Source organism: Tinamus guttatus, unplaced genomic scaffold (genome assembly GCF_059628265.1).
Source record: "Tinamus guttatus ecotype Peru unplaced genomic scaffold, ASM5962826v1 Tinamus_guttatus_pri_ptg000548l, whole genome shotgun sequence".
NCBI classification, from domain to species: Eukaryota; Metazoa; Chordata; class Aves; order Tinamiformes; family Tinamidae; genus Tinamus; species Tinamus guttatus.
The window spans coordinates 1,469,789-1,485,290 of record NW_028289082.1 but is presented as its reverse complement, the minus strand read 5'-3'; the positions used below and the strand labels follow the sequence as shown (position 1 = coordinate 1,485,290).

The window sequence follows — 15,502 nt, the reverse complement described above, 5'->3', positions numbered from 1 at the left end:
TTACAAGTTTCTAATTAAGAGTAGTAAAAGTTTCTGATTAACAATTCTAAAGTGCAATATTTACAACCTAAGTTTATCTCCAGTAAAAATGGTTGCAATTTAGCAGATTAAAACAAATTTTCCCTATAGAATTTTGGGCAAAATGTTTAAAAGAACAGGTAAGAAAGAACCCTGTTAAGCTAAATGCAAATGCATCACTTTTTTTTTTTTTTTTGGAGGAAAGTTCACAGCTTCAAATTGCCTCCTATTACTTTGAGGAGAGAAAACAGGTTCCCTAATGCATTCTTCAGGACCTTGGGCTTTGAGTGTTGCTTTTCTTTGTCTCTTTTTATGTCTCCAGCATCACAGCATTGCTGGGGTGCCCTCCTTGCAAGCTGGGAGTGCTCTGCTAGCTCGAGAGGGAAGAGGGACACATTGATTCCTCGGCACCGTGTCCTCAGGTGGTGTATGGTGGTTTTTCCTCTTGTTTTTTTCATGACTTTGGAGATTTTTCGAAGTAGTGAAGCTCCACAGCCAAGGTCACAATCTCAGATCCTGACGGCGAGATGTAGCAGGGACCAAAGGCACAAAAAGAGGTTTAGGGATATTCTACTCACTCCAATAAAAAAGCAGCTGGACAGTGACCCAGGCACAAATGTATGGAGCTGGACTTGCAGAACAGGTCCAGCAAATCTTCATGAATCATTAAGAGGACCCAGTTTGCAATGGTCTGTACAGATCTTTGACAGTGAGACATGTATAAGCACAGTGCTCATTACAGAGCCATGTTCAGATCTTCAAGCTGAGGCCAAAACCAACACCTGGCCTTTGGCCAATCCATATTTTCAGAACGAGACTGAGTTCTGGAAACCAGAAACAACATCCACAGCATGCTACAGAAATAGCCATTATTGACAGAAGGCTTAAAAGATAGAGAGGATGGTAAAGTACTGAACTGAGACGGAGCAGAGTTGTGTTTTTTTTTAAATCTCCAGTGGTCACACTTCCCTTTAAAGCAGTGCACTTGATTTACGGGGTCAGTAACGGCTGCTACAAACTGGATAAATCTCCAGAGTCTTTGCGTACCCCTTACTGAAGCGAGCCAAAATCCACTGCTGTTTACTGAGTGTGTGCTCTGTGTCCACAACTCTGGATGAAGAAGACAAATACTAGTATTTAAGCCTGAGGAATCAGTATTACTCCCACTCTTGCTATTTTGGGGCAGAAAAACAGGCATTCGCTAGCTGTTCCTCCCTTGTGTCTCCTAACATAGTATTAAGAGGGCAGTAAATCCAAATTCACTAGCAAAGTGGAGGAATACATCCAAATATTGATCAAGATAAAATACCTCTGAAATTTTTCTATTGTGGGCATTTTGAGGGAAGTGCTGCAAAAGCTGGAAATCCTGAAAGAGCCCGAAATGTCCCCAGCAGAGACACAGCAACTCTTACACAGAATCCAAGAACGACTGAGGTTGGAAGGGACCTCTAGGGATCACCCAGTGCAACCCCTGCCCCAGCAGGGACACCCAGAGCACGGGGCACAGGGGGCATCCAGGCGGGTTGGACATCTCCACAGAAGGAGCCTCCACAGCCTCTCTGGGCAGCCTGTGCCAGGGCTCTGGCACCCTCACACCAAGGAAGTTCTTCCTCACATGGACATGGAGCTGCCTGGGGTTCAGCTTGTCCCCGTTACCCCTTGTCCTGTCACTGGCCACCACCGAGCAGAGCCTGGCCCCATCCTCCCTACATTCTCCCCTCAGCTACTTGTCCATGTTGCTCACATCCCTCTCAGCCTTCTCTTCTCCAGGCTCAACAGGCCCCGCTCGCTCACTCTTTCCTCACACGACGGCTGCTCCAGTCCCTCCATCACCTTCGTGGCCCTGCGCTGGCCCCTCTCTAGCAGCTCCACGTCCCTCTTGTCCTGGGGAGCCCAGAGCTGCCCCCAGGGCTCCAGGTGCCTCCCCAGGGCTGAGCAGAGGGGCAGGATCCCCTCCCTGGCCCTGCTGCCAACGCTCCTCCTGCTGCAGCCAGGAGCCCATGGGCCTTCTTGGCCACGTTGCTGCCTCATGGGGAACTTGGTGTCAACCAGGACTCCCAAATCCCTCTCCATGGAGCTGCTTTCCATAAGCACAGACCTTTCAGCTTCTGCAGCAGCTGAAACACAGCAGTTGGTGCCTTTGAAAGCATCTGCAAGAACCTGGGCACTGCTTTCACAGCAATCTCAGTAAGAACTGATTCCCAGATCCCCCTACAACTCTGAAGCATTTTAGCCCATATTCCTTGCTCACACAAAAAAGAAGAAAGTGGATTCCCTGTTCACTCAAGGTAGCTTTGAGGAAACAAATCACCAGGCCAAGGAACAACCAACTTCTATGCAGTGACTGTGTGGGAGGAGATACAACAAATCTTTATTCCATATTAAAGTGGGGAGCAAAGAGGAGGGAGCTGCAGTATTTGGGGTTCTCTGCAGAGGTGAGCAGTGAGTCTGGTTTTATTCATCCCAGGAGAACAAGGAGGAGTTCAGAACAGGTAGCCTAAATCAGAAACTCAGCAAATTTCTTTGCAAAGAGATGAAAAAGCTTCAAACAACATAGTTTAGAGGGAGGAGTATGAGAGAACAAAATAAACCCAGTAATGGCAGAGAAAATGATGCATCAGATGCTATTTGCAGCATCCCTTGTAGCAATGGCTAAAGGATCCAAAGTAATAACACTGGAATGGATTAAGGGAAGTAAATGCTCTTCTACACTATCCACAGGCACCAGAGGAACCCACTGCTCCAAGAGACTGAGCAGGGCAACAGTTTGGGGGATTTTTTCCTTGTTTGTTTTTAAACACTGCTGTTATACCGCTTACAAGAACACGCCATCTCGGCAGCAGACAGCGTGCTGTGCTGGACTTGTTCTATAGATAATTAGAGGCTCATTTCCTGGCCTGTCCCTCTCTGATGTATCATGCCAGGCACATTATTAATGCTAGCTAATAACTAATAGGCATGTCTGAGTAATCCCCTCTTGTCTTCCAACAAGTGAGCAGCTAAGCACATCCTTTCATCACGGGCAATTTCCGTGGATTTTACACAGCGCCAGCCTACCGCCACTTTGAAGACACGAGGCAATTCTCCAGTAACAACCCACCCAATTGAAATGATAATTTGATGCCTGTTTCTGATACGCATTTTAAAAAGTCTGGAGTGCCGTTAAGCAGAATCCCTGACTCTAGAGGTTGTGAAGTTGGAGGTTTGGAAACACAGCAGACACCAAGGGCAAACAGCAGCCCTTGTTCTCTTCCAGCCTGATGCTATGGCCACGACCAGGCTAGTTAAGCCAGCTTTGTATTAGGACCATTTCATTTTAAAATGACACCAAAACAGCACTGTAACTGAGCCTAGTGTTGATACTCTGCAAGAGCAAACTTTGGATTTTTGCCTACGTATAAATAGTGAATTAGTTAAGGATAGTATTGAAAAGAGGTTATATAGATCTTTCACATAATATGACTTAGATACAGAGTGTCACCTGAAGATTCTCCCCTTTCTTTTCTTTATTTGATCAAACTCTGTATTTCCTAGAAGCAGCAACCAAACAGTTCCTCTCCACAGAAGCAGCATGACAGCACTAAACTGGAATGCAGCCCAAAGCAGCTGAAAATCAGGCGAATAAAAGGTCCACTGTGGTTGTCCCTCAAAGGGCTGCAACAAGGAATCAAAGGCACGTGATGATCACAGGACATGGACATTTGGCACTGCTGCGAGGGGATGGTAAGTGTGGCTGTGTTACATGTCCATCATCTAAATCTCAATGGTCTTTGAGTGTTTAAAACCAAAGGAACACATTTCACAGGACAGAAAGGAGCAATCTGAGCTGGTGTTCTCAAGCATGTCTAAACTTCAGTGACTAATGACCTTAGGAAAGGCGCTAAGTGAAATAACAGACTCACTCTTCCTTTGCCTGGGTGCTACTTTGCTCTGGTTTTACTATTAGTGCAGCTTGCAAAAGGGTGTTGCTACATGCCCAAGGCCACTAAACAATTCCAAAACAGCCAAAATGTATCACAAATTTGCAGGCAAGAGACTTACTGGGTTATTTCATCCATCGTGCGGCCCAGGGAAGGTTATTCCACTTCCCAGGATTTTTTCTGTTCTCCAAGTATTTACCCAGCGGCCGTAACTCAACACCCAAGCAGGAAATCTCAGTTTTGTTTGATGACCTCCTGGGACATGGGCAGCACTGACTTCAGATAGCAGCTCAGCACTGAAGGCCTTTTAGGGGACAGCCCTTGAAAAGTTTGGGAGCCACAAGGGTGTCCATACGCACTATTTCCTGCCATTTAAGACTTGAACAGTTAAGGGAACCCTTAGGGAAAAAAATTAGCCTAAGGATGGCTTCCTAGGAATGCTATCCACGAGGCTAGCTAAAGCTATTTATGCATTTTTATGATAAAAAACCCAGCTTTGTAGGTCATAGCCTATATGATTTGGCCTTGTCAACCCAAGCCTGTAGCTGTGACAGTCACATTACTCCCTCTGTGCACTTCATTCTGTCACAAGGAACATGATCTTTTGCTGTGAATCCTTTCTTAGATAATTACCTTGATCTACACATGCTGCACAGAGAAATTTCTGAGTAGCTAAACAGTAATTTGGCAGAATCTTTTTATCGACAGGCCTCTGGAGAATTTAAAATGTCCTAAAAATTAGAGGACACAGTTATCACTCTATAAAACACAAAGAGCCATCGTCTAAGACGGGCTGCTTAATCCAGTCTTTGACAGCTGCACGTTTGCCTTCCCATTTTTGGAAGGGCTTTCACTTAAACCTGCCAGATCCAATGCATGCTGTGAACTTCAAATTTTGCAGCAAAGCCCCATGGTAGAATATAGGATGTCAATGAAACCAAAGACACTGGGGATCAACAAGCAAAGCACAAGGCAGGGGAAATTAGAAAGCATTGCCAGCAGCATGGCTGCAGTCTTCTACTCTAAGATCAGTTTTATTAGGATTAAAAAAGAGGTGGTGAATGGGTGGCCTGCTGTGCAATCTGCATTTATCTCAGTGACAGACTATTCCTAATGCAATGCACATCCTGCTTGAAATGCATGCGAGCATCTGGAAAGAGTGAGGGCTTCTAGTCAGATCCCACTGCTACCAACGCCTTGGAAGCACCTACAGATGATACAGGGCAGGCAGGGGAAATTTCCAGCACAGCAGAACAAGCTCCTGACAAGTTCCCTTAGAGGAAAAGGAAAAAAAAAAAACCCATGGATTCCAGAAAATGCATTTAATCTCCAGCCTCTGGAGCCCACAATGGCCATTCTGCACATCCTGTCAAACACTGCTTTGATCATAGGAAACAAAAGAGCCAGGTTCTAGGAGCACAGGCCACAAGCACAATTTAACCCAACTCATTTCTCAGACTCATCGCTCCCTTTCCCGGCCTGCCTCCCATTTACTCCCATCTGCCTGTTCCCAGTGGAGACAACTGAAGATTCCCTCTCTTGACATATGAGATAACATAAAGGCAGGAGTTAGGGCACATTTATTGAATGTCTGCTTGGCTAAAACACCTCAAAAAATGTATTTTGTTACTGAAAAGATCCCTCCAAAACATAAGAGCCTTCCTATCTTCCCTATATCTTTCCTCTATCTTTCCTATCTTTTCTTTCCTACAGGACCTTCACCAAGATGCTAGCTCAAGTCATTTCATATAAAATTGCCAATGACAGCACTCGGTGCCGAAGCTTTCTTTTTTTTATATCAAACCTCTGTTTCAAGATGTCTTTTCTCCTGTTCCAGTGCCTGTTCCAGTGAGGGAGGCAGGAGCTGGGATGACTAAACTGTCTCTGAAAACAAGGTCTTAGTTTTACACACTTGAAATAAACTGCTTGGACAAAGGGAATATTTGTGTGTGCAAACAGATATGAGCAAATGCTCATCTGTGTGTACACCACAGGAGAAGGAAAACCGGCAGGTGTATGTAAGTCATAGGCTGAAATTAATTTCTAAATTGACACAAAACCACCTTGCAATCCTGAAGTTAATCACAGAAGAAAAAGAACTTGTAAGAATAATGACGTGAAACTAGTGAATAGCTGTAGAAGCATTAATCAGAAAAACAGAGCTGGGTTCCAGAAAGCCATTTGCTCTGAGAGGGGAGCAACCAGCAAGGCCTTGGTTTCCTTACCTCGGCGTGGGGAAAGGGAGGCTCTGGAAGATACACCTTGGTTTGTTTGTTGTGACACAGCCTTTAAAAGAGAAGGAAAATAAGCTGGGTTAGAGAGCTGCAGAACATCCTGCAGGATCTGCTGCCATCTACTGTTAGGCCTTTGCTGGAGAAGGACATTTTCTCTCTGGGTATCAGGTGCAAAATCACTTATTTATTTTGCTGCCACCGCTCTTTGTGTTTAAAGGACCAACACCAACGGGACACAAGCATTCAGTCTTAGCAAAACCATTTTAAAAAAGTGCAAGGCAACTAAAAGTCATTTTGTATGCAACAGGCCCCCTTTATTACTTAAAACAAGCTTGTATCTTAGCACTCCTGCCATTTCTTAGGTTGACTTGAGCATTTTTTGCAAAGCCAGATCATCTTCTAGAGAAATTCCACTTGCCTCATCCCACTTCTCAGCAATGACTTGCTCCTTTCGCTCATTTTAATCCAGTCCTCCTATAATTTTTATTACTGTAACTATGATGTTGGCAACCTGCCTCTCATCAATGCATAATGCTCACTGTTACCCACTATTTTATATCAGTCATTTATTCTTGGAACACAAATACTGAATGCTGTTAACTGGCTCTAGTCACAGTCCTGATTCATTCTATTGCAAGTTGCTAAGGAAGAGATTTGTCAGAGGCTTATGGGATGTTGCAGTTATCTGTAGGGACTGTTCTGGTGGCTTCTTCTGGGAAGCACTAACCATCTCGTACAGTCTTCCTTTATTATAGAGCTATGTGTCTGGGACAAACTAAATGTGATAAATTCTGAGATTCTAAGAACAGGAAATTTCGTTCAGTTGACTAAATAGCAGAATTAGAAGGTTGAAATCCTAGTTCTGTCCCAAACCTCTATTCTGGAGACACTGCAACCTCTGACTCCGTTTCCACCCAAGTAAAACACTCAGCTTGCACATACACACGCTCGGGGACTTGCTAATGTCGGTGCTGCCTTTTGAAGATAAAGCACCACTAAGAAGTAGAACTCAAGTAAATGGTGACTAAACACTCGGGTGTCTGAATCATGCCACGTCCACACGATCCAAACAGTTGTTTAACTATAAACCACGTGCACCAGCACACCCTGGTGAGTACATTAAAGATTGGCCAGGACATCAAGGCTTCATTTTCCTACTTTCACTGAAAGTAATGTAATGTAAATGTCCCAGATTTCAATCATCTTTACAAATCTCCTGATGGATCAATTTTGCTTGGATTGCCAGGGCATCTCTTGTCTGAATTCCAGATTAAAAAATCTGGAGAGGATGAAGGGGAGGGAAGGCGTAATAACTCTACGTAATGCTCTACAGCCCCTCTTGGTATGTTAGAAGTTAGGAACACTCACGAGCGCTCAGGTTCCCCTTTGCAGAACTCTGTAAATTAAAGTCTAATAAATCTATTTTGCCTAAATAGGGAGACTGCAGGATAGTTCTGTGGGTGCTGCATCAGCAAGCAGGCACAGCCAAAAGTCCCTCAAGTCAGGTATGTCATGTCCTCATCAGTGCCAGCACCAAAAAGCAGAGAATATTTGAGTTTGTAAACACATTCAGTATGTGTTCTACAGGAAGCGATGCTTCCCTAATTAGAGAACATCTACCTGCATGCAGATTCACAAGCTTGTGACTCAACAAATGTGTCTTCTCTTCCAAACAAGTCCGTATTGGAACATGCCAAGCAGTTACAACTTGCACATACCTATTTACTACATCTGGATGCATGAATTCAGCCTGATGAAGGGGCTTATGAACACCTACCATTCAGCAAAGATCTGGGAGAACTCGAGGGAGCTGTTGGCAACAGGTGAGATGAAATAAAAAGGGACATTGGAGAGTCCAGCAGAGTCAATATATTGATACAGGCACTCCAGCAAATCGTATATCACTCCTGAGGGGTAGCAAGGAACCAGAACATTTCCTCCGTTCCGGACAGTCATAGCTAAGGGAGAAAGAGAAAAATCAATGAACAGGCGTCACATTTAAATGTTTCAATAGAGTTCCTTTAATCCAAACCTTATACAAAGTATAGAAAGAAGCTACTGTGTGAATAAGCAGAACACTGTGCACATACAAAAGCTTCTGATCACAGTACATCCACCAGCTTTCTCCAGGATTACACCCCAACAGACGGAGCACATGGAAACTCCTGACGCGAGAGGGCAGCCTTGCACTAGCAGAAAGGATAAATCCTGTCCCACAGGACACAAAACATCCCCCCATCAAAATAAACTCTTAGCTCTCTGTGCACAGGGGCAGGACAACGGTTCACCGGCCTCAGCTGAAAACTGCATACGTGGTCAACGCTTCTGTACTCAGTTTTCCTGAAGATGCCTGAAAATCCAGGGATTTCAAACTCTTCTCCAAGCTCCAAGTTGGGGATGCTTTTCTTTTTTAAAAGGAAATATTTCTATTTCCTTTGAATGTAGCCAGAACAATTAAAAACCTTGATGAACTGTAGTTGGTATGGGACAAAAGAGACAAAATGAAGGGAAGAAAAATAGGCTTTCTCTGCAACCAAAACAAATCAGAGCACACAGCAAAAGCCATCAGGGAGCAAACATTTTGCTCTTTGACAGAATGAATCACAAAAATGCTGTATCTTATGGGAAAGAAGAAATACGTTGTGCCTCTCCCTGAGCAATTGCTGCCTCACTAGGATTTCACCTGTGGCCATGGGCTGAAACCATGGGCTGATAATTGCAATGCAGCAACAGTAACATTAGGCATGAAGGCATTACACAAAAAGCTGCGAAAGAGGCTGAAAACACATGTATTAAATCTTGCCATAATCACTTCCTTGGCTTCAGTTTATTGCAAACCCTGATGGGGTACCCATCTAGCACATTAAGGGTCTTTTTGCCCCACCTACATGCTCAGGGAAGATTTTTATAGCCAAATATTTAAAGGTTTTATGGAGCCTAGGGAGATACACGGACCATGTAGCAGGGTTTTTCATATGCATTTAAGGTGCTTAACTCCTTTCAGGAGTCAGTGCCTATTACGTGCTGGTCTCAGCAACAAATAGCAGCCAAAGGCACCTACAGAACTGCTTTATATGTGCACAAGATCAGCTGCAGTGAGGTGGGTTTATTGCCTAGGCTATCTCTGGGTCACATACCAACTCTATCCTCAAAACATTTGTGAATAGGAATAGCAACACCTTCTATTTGTCTAGCACTGAGGCGTTACAAACCATCCCAGCAACATGTTATGATATATGTCTTATATGGGCAAAGCTAAACCAAGCCATCTATAAGCAGGATGTGAAGAGAGGCACGAGAGGATTAAAAATGGTATTTCCAAAGGCAGCTGGGGGCTGGAAGCTAAACCTTGGACTCCAGGAACACAATTTCCACTGCTCCATCAGGCCCCCAAGAATTTTATATGCAGAAGGAGGGCAGGTCAGTACCCACCTTCTAGCAAGGATGCTGCATGGGGCAGAGACAGCAGGTGCAGGGGGCATTAGTGGCCAGCCAGAAAAGCTCAGGAGAGGGGTCCCCAAAGCTGGGACACCAGCTGTCCTACCCACTAGGTCCCCATTATTGAGAGGACCATGTCACCTTTTTTGGCTTAGAATAAACCTCTCATTTCCTCAGGGCAAATTTATGTCTCTTTGTGGTGCTCAGTGCAACTGAGCGTCTTGCAGGGGCTCTTACGTGGTTCTGCAAAGGGTAGAATTACCCCTAGCTTGTCTAAAACAGGAATATAAAAAAAATACAAGTGCATTACTTCCTATTCAAGTAACAGCCTCAATCTGGCTTTCTGTAGCATTAGGACAACTTTCCACAGTTGTCTGTAAGAGGACCTGTATACTCGAAAGCTGTTTAAAGTCCAATTTATCTCTGTGACTGATGGATGTACTCTCTTGAAAAAAATTGTATAATAATCTTGGCATTTCAAATTTAGTCTTCTTCAGTGGCTCCGTAACAAGTTGTTCAATTTACAGCTCACGATGAGCCACTTGCATTGCAAACAGCTGCCAGCACAAGGTCAAGCTGGCACCTGAAAAGCCAACTGTGCTCTTTTCTGCTTTATATAAATACACACACACACACACACAAAATCTCACACACTGTCCCTGCAGACGGAGTCCAGCAATTTTGCTGATGATGCCCAAGGCAATGTAAAAATATAACTGCTTTTCTCAAGCTGCAGAGTGCTGCTGAGTACAGGGGAAAAGAGGTTTGGGCCACGCTGAGGAGAACGTGGAGATGTGAGAACGTGGGATTTAAAATGCAGAGGAGAAATGGTGCATGTGAGTCAGTAATAATGGGAGTCATGTCTACAGCCCGACACGCCGGGATGAAAACTGAGATGAAGGTGAAATCTTCACACTTCCATTCCTGTGCTTACCAACACTTAGTCACAAACATGCCATTACCTTATGAGACACGTCTTGGGATATTTCCAAGTGTCTGCTTTAGAGGGTTTAGCTTGTGTCGTTTCGGCTTCCTGTGAAGTCCTCTAAACATTTTTGAAATGCAAAAACCGTATGAAAAATCGCTGTGATCAGTCTGGCCTACTCGATTGCTTTTCACAGTAACCTACTGCTTTTTTGGACTTTTTTGCACATCTGCAAGAAAACGGATTCACTCTTTTCTTCTCTTGGAGTTGGGGTGGACGGGTGAGTACTCCTGATACTCCTGGTAATGCTGCTGGTGAGTCAGCCTTAACACTGCTTCTTTATAAAATCATTTACTTTCTCCAAGTCACTGCAGTTTTTGGCAAATGTCACTAAACTCCAGATTCTTACAGCAATATCATTTTAACATTTAGCATTTTCCTCTGCTCTTTAGTCTTCTCATTTATTTATTTCACTCAAGATAGAAGCAAAACTTTCCTAATAGTTCAGAATATTTCTGTAAATTAGAGCAACTTGTGCAGATGTCTGTATCTATGTATGCAACACATTTATTTACACGTGATCATCTTTTCATTTTGCTTTTGCCCAAGCTAGAACTTTACAACTTTGCTTAATGTTTTAAAAACGTTATAATTAACAAAAGTGTCACTCCTGCTCACTCAGCAAGCAGCTGTTGCAGTTTGAGATACCAGTGACCTCCACATTTCTTGCAAGAGCAGCAAGGTAACCTGAGCTCAGCTGTCACAACTCATAAAGGTAATGGCATTGAAATGTGTAAAAACAATGAAAATACAACTCATAATACATGCATGCACATATACACCTTCCATATACACACACAACCATACGCATCACATAGGGAAGGAAGTCACAGGTGTTGAGAATTTATGCAGTTGCAAGGGAAGACTAAATAAGTTCCTGGAAGAGAAATCCACTGAGCATTACTAACTACACAAAAGCCACACATCTGATTCAGGAAATTCCTGAAATAAAAATAGTTGAAGGATACAACATTATGAGGGGAAGGTATCACATAACCTTGCCCTTTTCTTCTGCTTTACTCTAGGCATCTGCTTACAGCTGCTGTTGGAGCCAGGGTTTCAGCAGAGAGGATCTTTGATCTAACTCAGGGAGACCATTCTTATAAAATAGCAAAACCCACTCTATTCATAAGCATTCATACCCAAAAAGGATCATTTAATTTGTCTTCTCATTAAAAAAAAAAGAGAAACCACATAATCTTACCTTGTATTGCTCACATCAGGACCGATGAGTCCTGTTTGAACTGAAACCTATGCCCTAAATAGGAGTATCTGATTTGAGCTTAAGATTGTTGGCTCCCAAAGGAATCTACCACATCTCATATTATTCCCCTTCCACTACCATGTTAGCCTTGCAGTGGGATTTCCAGGCAGCAAATACATAGATATTCAGCCTCCATGACCATGCCCAAGGATTTTAAAATGGAAAGAACTATTGTCTTTTCTTCTTCTCCAAGAGTACATTCATGTATGCAAGAAGTGCAGCTAAGAATTATTTGCTCTTTGGTTCTGTTCCCATCTTTTTCCTGCTACCTTGGCTAAATCTCCTAGCTATACTCACACTTCTTCCAGGCATGAAATAGGTACTAGGATACTCACATACACTGAGGATTCACTGATTTAGACTTTTAAAGTCTCTTGATAACCTTTGTCACAAGCCACAAGCGTTTCAGTTTTCTTTGCAGGAATTAGTGCAAAATAAAGGGAAGATGCCTCATCACAGGCAATCCAGAGCAGGGCAAATATGAGCAAGTGTTTTGAAGGCAGAAGGGTGAGAGCACAGAGGAGCTGAGGTGGGGGAAGGCAGAAAAAGGAGAGAACAGCACTGGATGTCACATAGCAAACAGGCTGCAAAATGCTGCCACTCACACTGATATCACAGCTTTGCAATTATCAGCTTTTCCAGCTGTGAAAGCGTCTGATTAGGTTTTATATTTCTGGGGTCTATAAATATATCTCAACATACTTTTTTTTTAAACAGAGATCGTTCTGTTTGCTTTTGGTATATTTAAAAATCAGGTGTAAGGGAAGCAGATGTGTGTTTTCCAAAATGAAAGTCATAAAAACAGCATGTAACAATTTTATACTGGCTAAGATACAGGAAGGAAATAACAATATTTCAGCTGGGAGTGATATCCAAAAGCTGGGCAACACAGAGCCTGCTGGCAGCTAAGTGACATACTTAGCAACCAAGAGCAGCAGATGATTAAATCTCATTATACCTGTTCTATTCCAAAACATTTTAGGTAAAACCTGTGTCTTTCCAAGCACTTACTGTATTAATGACATCAGAAGCACGTCGTAAAATCTAAACAGCTAGTTTTATGCCAGGAGCTATAGCTGGACAACTTACTCAATTCCAGGAATCTCAGAATTATTTCCTACCCTAAGCAATGAATAGCATGATAAAATAAGCCAAGGACTGCTTTCAGGAATGACCTACCCAGGTTGCTGCAGAACTCTCCTACCATGCCATCCGGGTTGGCCGTAGGGATTTGGGTAAGACCCGTCAGGATGAGAACGTCACTGTTTTTAAGAGAAGTCTGGTCCATAGGCTGAAACAGAACACAGTGAAATAAGATCAGTAACAGAGTCAGAGGACAGGTTTCTCTGGTCTGCATCAAGAGGACTTCAATTCAGAAAGAAGACAGAGTGACCAAGAAGGAGAATGCACGGAACATTTTAAATTTCATATCCATTTATCTGTGGAGATGCAACTCGAGTTAATAAGGAACACATGCAACTGTTTACCTACATCCTAGAGCACAAAACATGCAAGTGAACTGTAACTGGATCCATCTCCAAGCAGAATTCTCCACAGACTAATCATGTCATGGCCTCAGGAGCTGCACTAAAGAGGAGCATTTGAGGAGGACGTGACAGTGCAGGCAGGCAGGGTTTAACACTATATTGGTAGATAAATACCAATAGAATAGATAAATTGTTTTAGAATTCTTAATATTGTTTACATTGGCTTATTTATTTAAGAAATAATCATCTGCATCTCTTACTTTCTTTAACTGTATCTATAATATCAGGCCAAACAGATAAATATTTCCTTAAAAGCTGCTAACTGCCTGGAAACAGCTGAAAAATCACAGATTCAACTGTAAATATATATAAAAATGATGTTTTCACAGGGGTATGAACTGTGATCTGCCAGGTTCAGAGTGTATGTTACACTGACACCCTATGGCTATAGGTGCAATCCCCTAGATTCTGCTGCTCCAGTGCTGTGGGTGGCTGTCCTGAGCATGATTAAATGGTCCAGGGACACAGGGTGGCACTTGGCCACTGGCAGGCAGTTAAAGCAGATGTTGCTTCTGCCTCGACTGTGTGTAAAGGCAAACACTTCTTTCACCCAGGCTGATCATTTGACAGACTTTCCTCGCACTTTACTACACAAAAGTGCACGTCCACTTCTCTCCATTAGCAAACAGTCAGCAGAGATTTGGGAATTATGTTTAAGTGGGACCTGATACTGAAAGTCATATTCTTGATACTCAAAGTTGAGTATGAACCCAACCTGAAGTGGCAAAATCCACTTCTGCCTCTGCAGATGCACTATGGCTGTGCTGAAAAGTTAGCTTTTAGCCTCCCTCTAGGCTGAGATGCACAGTCCACCACTGCTGTTCAAGCAAGGCAGGGCAATTGTGGCCAGCTGAGTGGGATTTCATGGATATTCACTCTCCACGGACCCTCTCCAGCATCACCAACCAGGAAAGGTTTCTGTGTCCAGCTAGAAGACCAATAAAGTGACTTCCTCTACTGAATTTAGAAGATCCCTGTGCAATTCCCTAGTTCACAGTCACCCAGTGCCATTCTGACGTGGCGGAGAAAGATTTTGCACCGTCAAATGTGCAGGGCAACAAATCTCACCAGAAGTCTGAGCCGTGCATCACCTTGTAGAACCAACCTGTTAAATGAGATTTATCACAATCTTTGACTCTCTATCGTGTGTTCGTGAAAATGAAATGCCAATAATGCAATAAAAAATAATATCGAATCTGCCTGTGATAATGTACATAACGATTAAGCCATATTAGATACACATAATTTCAGCTGCTACTGCACTGAGAGGGCTTGCATTGATTTTTGTGGGTTAATGTAAAGAAGATGTCTTAAAAAGCTTTTAGTGACATGTCTGAACCTGCGCTGTCAACTCCTGTTCTCTGCTTTGGTGCCAACAGGCAACTGTGTCAATTTGAGCTTCAACAGAGGTTGAGGCAATGTTTTTAATAGCAACTCTTCTGCCAACAGTACGGGGAACAAGTCATGGTGCCAGACCTAGCTCTCAGACAAACCCTTTAAAGCTCTTCAGCTATTTTCAGCTAATAGAGTCTTGCTGAATCCCTCACTACAACTTCTCACAAAGACCCACCGAGGATCTAAAGGAGATTCCTGCTGCTGCTGCATGCAAGATCAACCCCAACATCCAACATGCAGTGTTTTCCTGAAGGATCCATTCTGCAAAGCACTTCACTGTGTGATCACAGAAATCAGTGCTGGCAGAAGGGAGGACATGGAGGAAAGATGTGGGGGGACATTGTGGTTGGTTGAACCCCATCTTGTTTGTATCTTTTGAGAAGGAAGCACTTTCCAGTGTTTTCCTGTGAATATTAGACAAGATGAAAGAGGAAGAAATATTTTTCCATGTGTTTTTAGTCATCCTAAGCAAACTGCTAAAGAGACCCTGGATAACTGATACTCATTTTTAATCACTGTGGAGAGAGTTCCAGAAGACTGGGAGACTGCTAATATTTCACTATGATTCAAAAAGGTTGGGATATGTTTTTAAATAAACATATGCTGATTAACAGGATATCATTTTCTAGAAAAACAGTAGATATCTGATACACAGACAATATTCACCAACTATTGTGACATGGAAAACAACAAGGAAAAAG

The 15,502-nt window shown here is 43.1% G+C and overlaps 1 protein-coding gene across 1 annotated transcript in view; it reads right to left on the bottom strand.

Moving 5' to 3' along the window:
* Positions 1 to 15,502, bottom strand: part of INTS9 (integrator complex subunit 9) — a 53,941-nt gene that overhangs the window by 17,027 nt on the left and 21,412 nt on the right. Inside the window, exons 9-11 of the mRNA XM_010222956.2 lie at positions 13,039 to 13,150; positions 7,950 to 8,130; positions 6,164 to 6,224 (exon numbers count right to left, since the gene is read on the bottom strand). Coding sequence (XP_010221258.1) covers positions 6,164 to 6,224; positions 7,950 to 8,130; positions 13,039 to 13,150 — 354 coding nt within the window. The remainder of the gene's footprint in view (positions 1 to 6,163; positions 6,225 to 7,949; positions 8,131 to 13,038; positions 13,151 to 15,502) is intronic.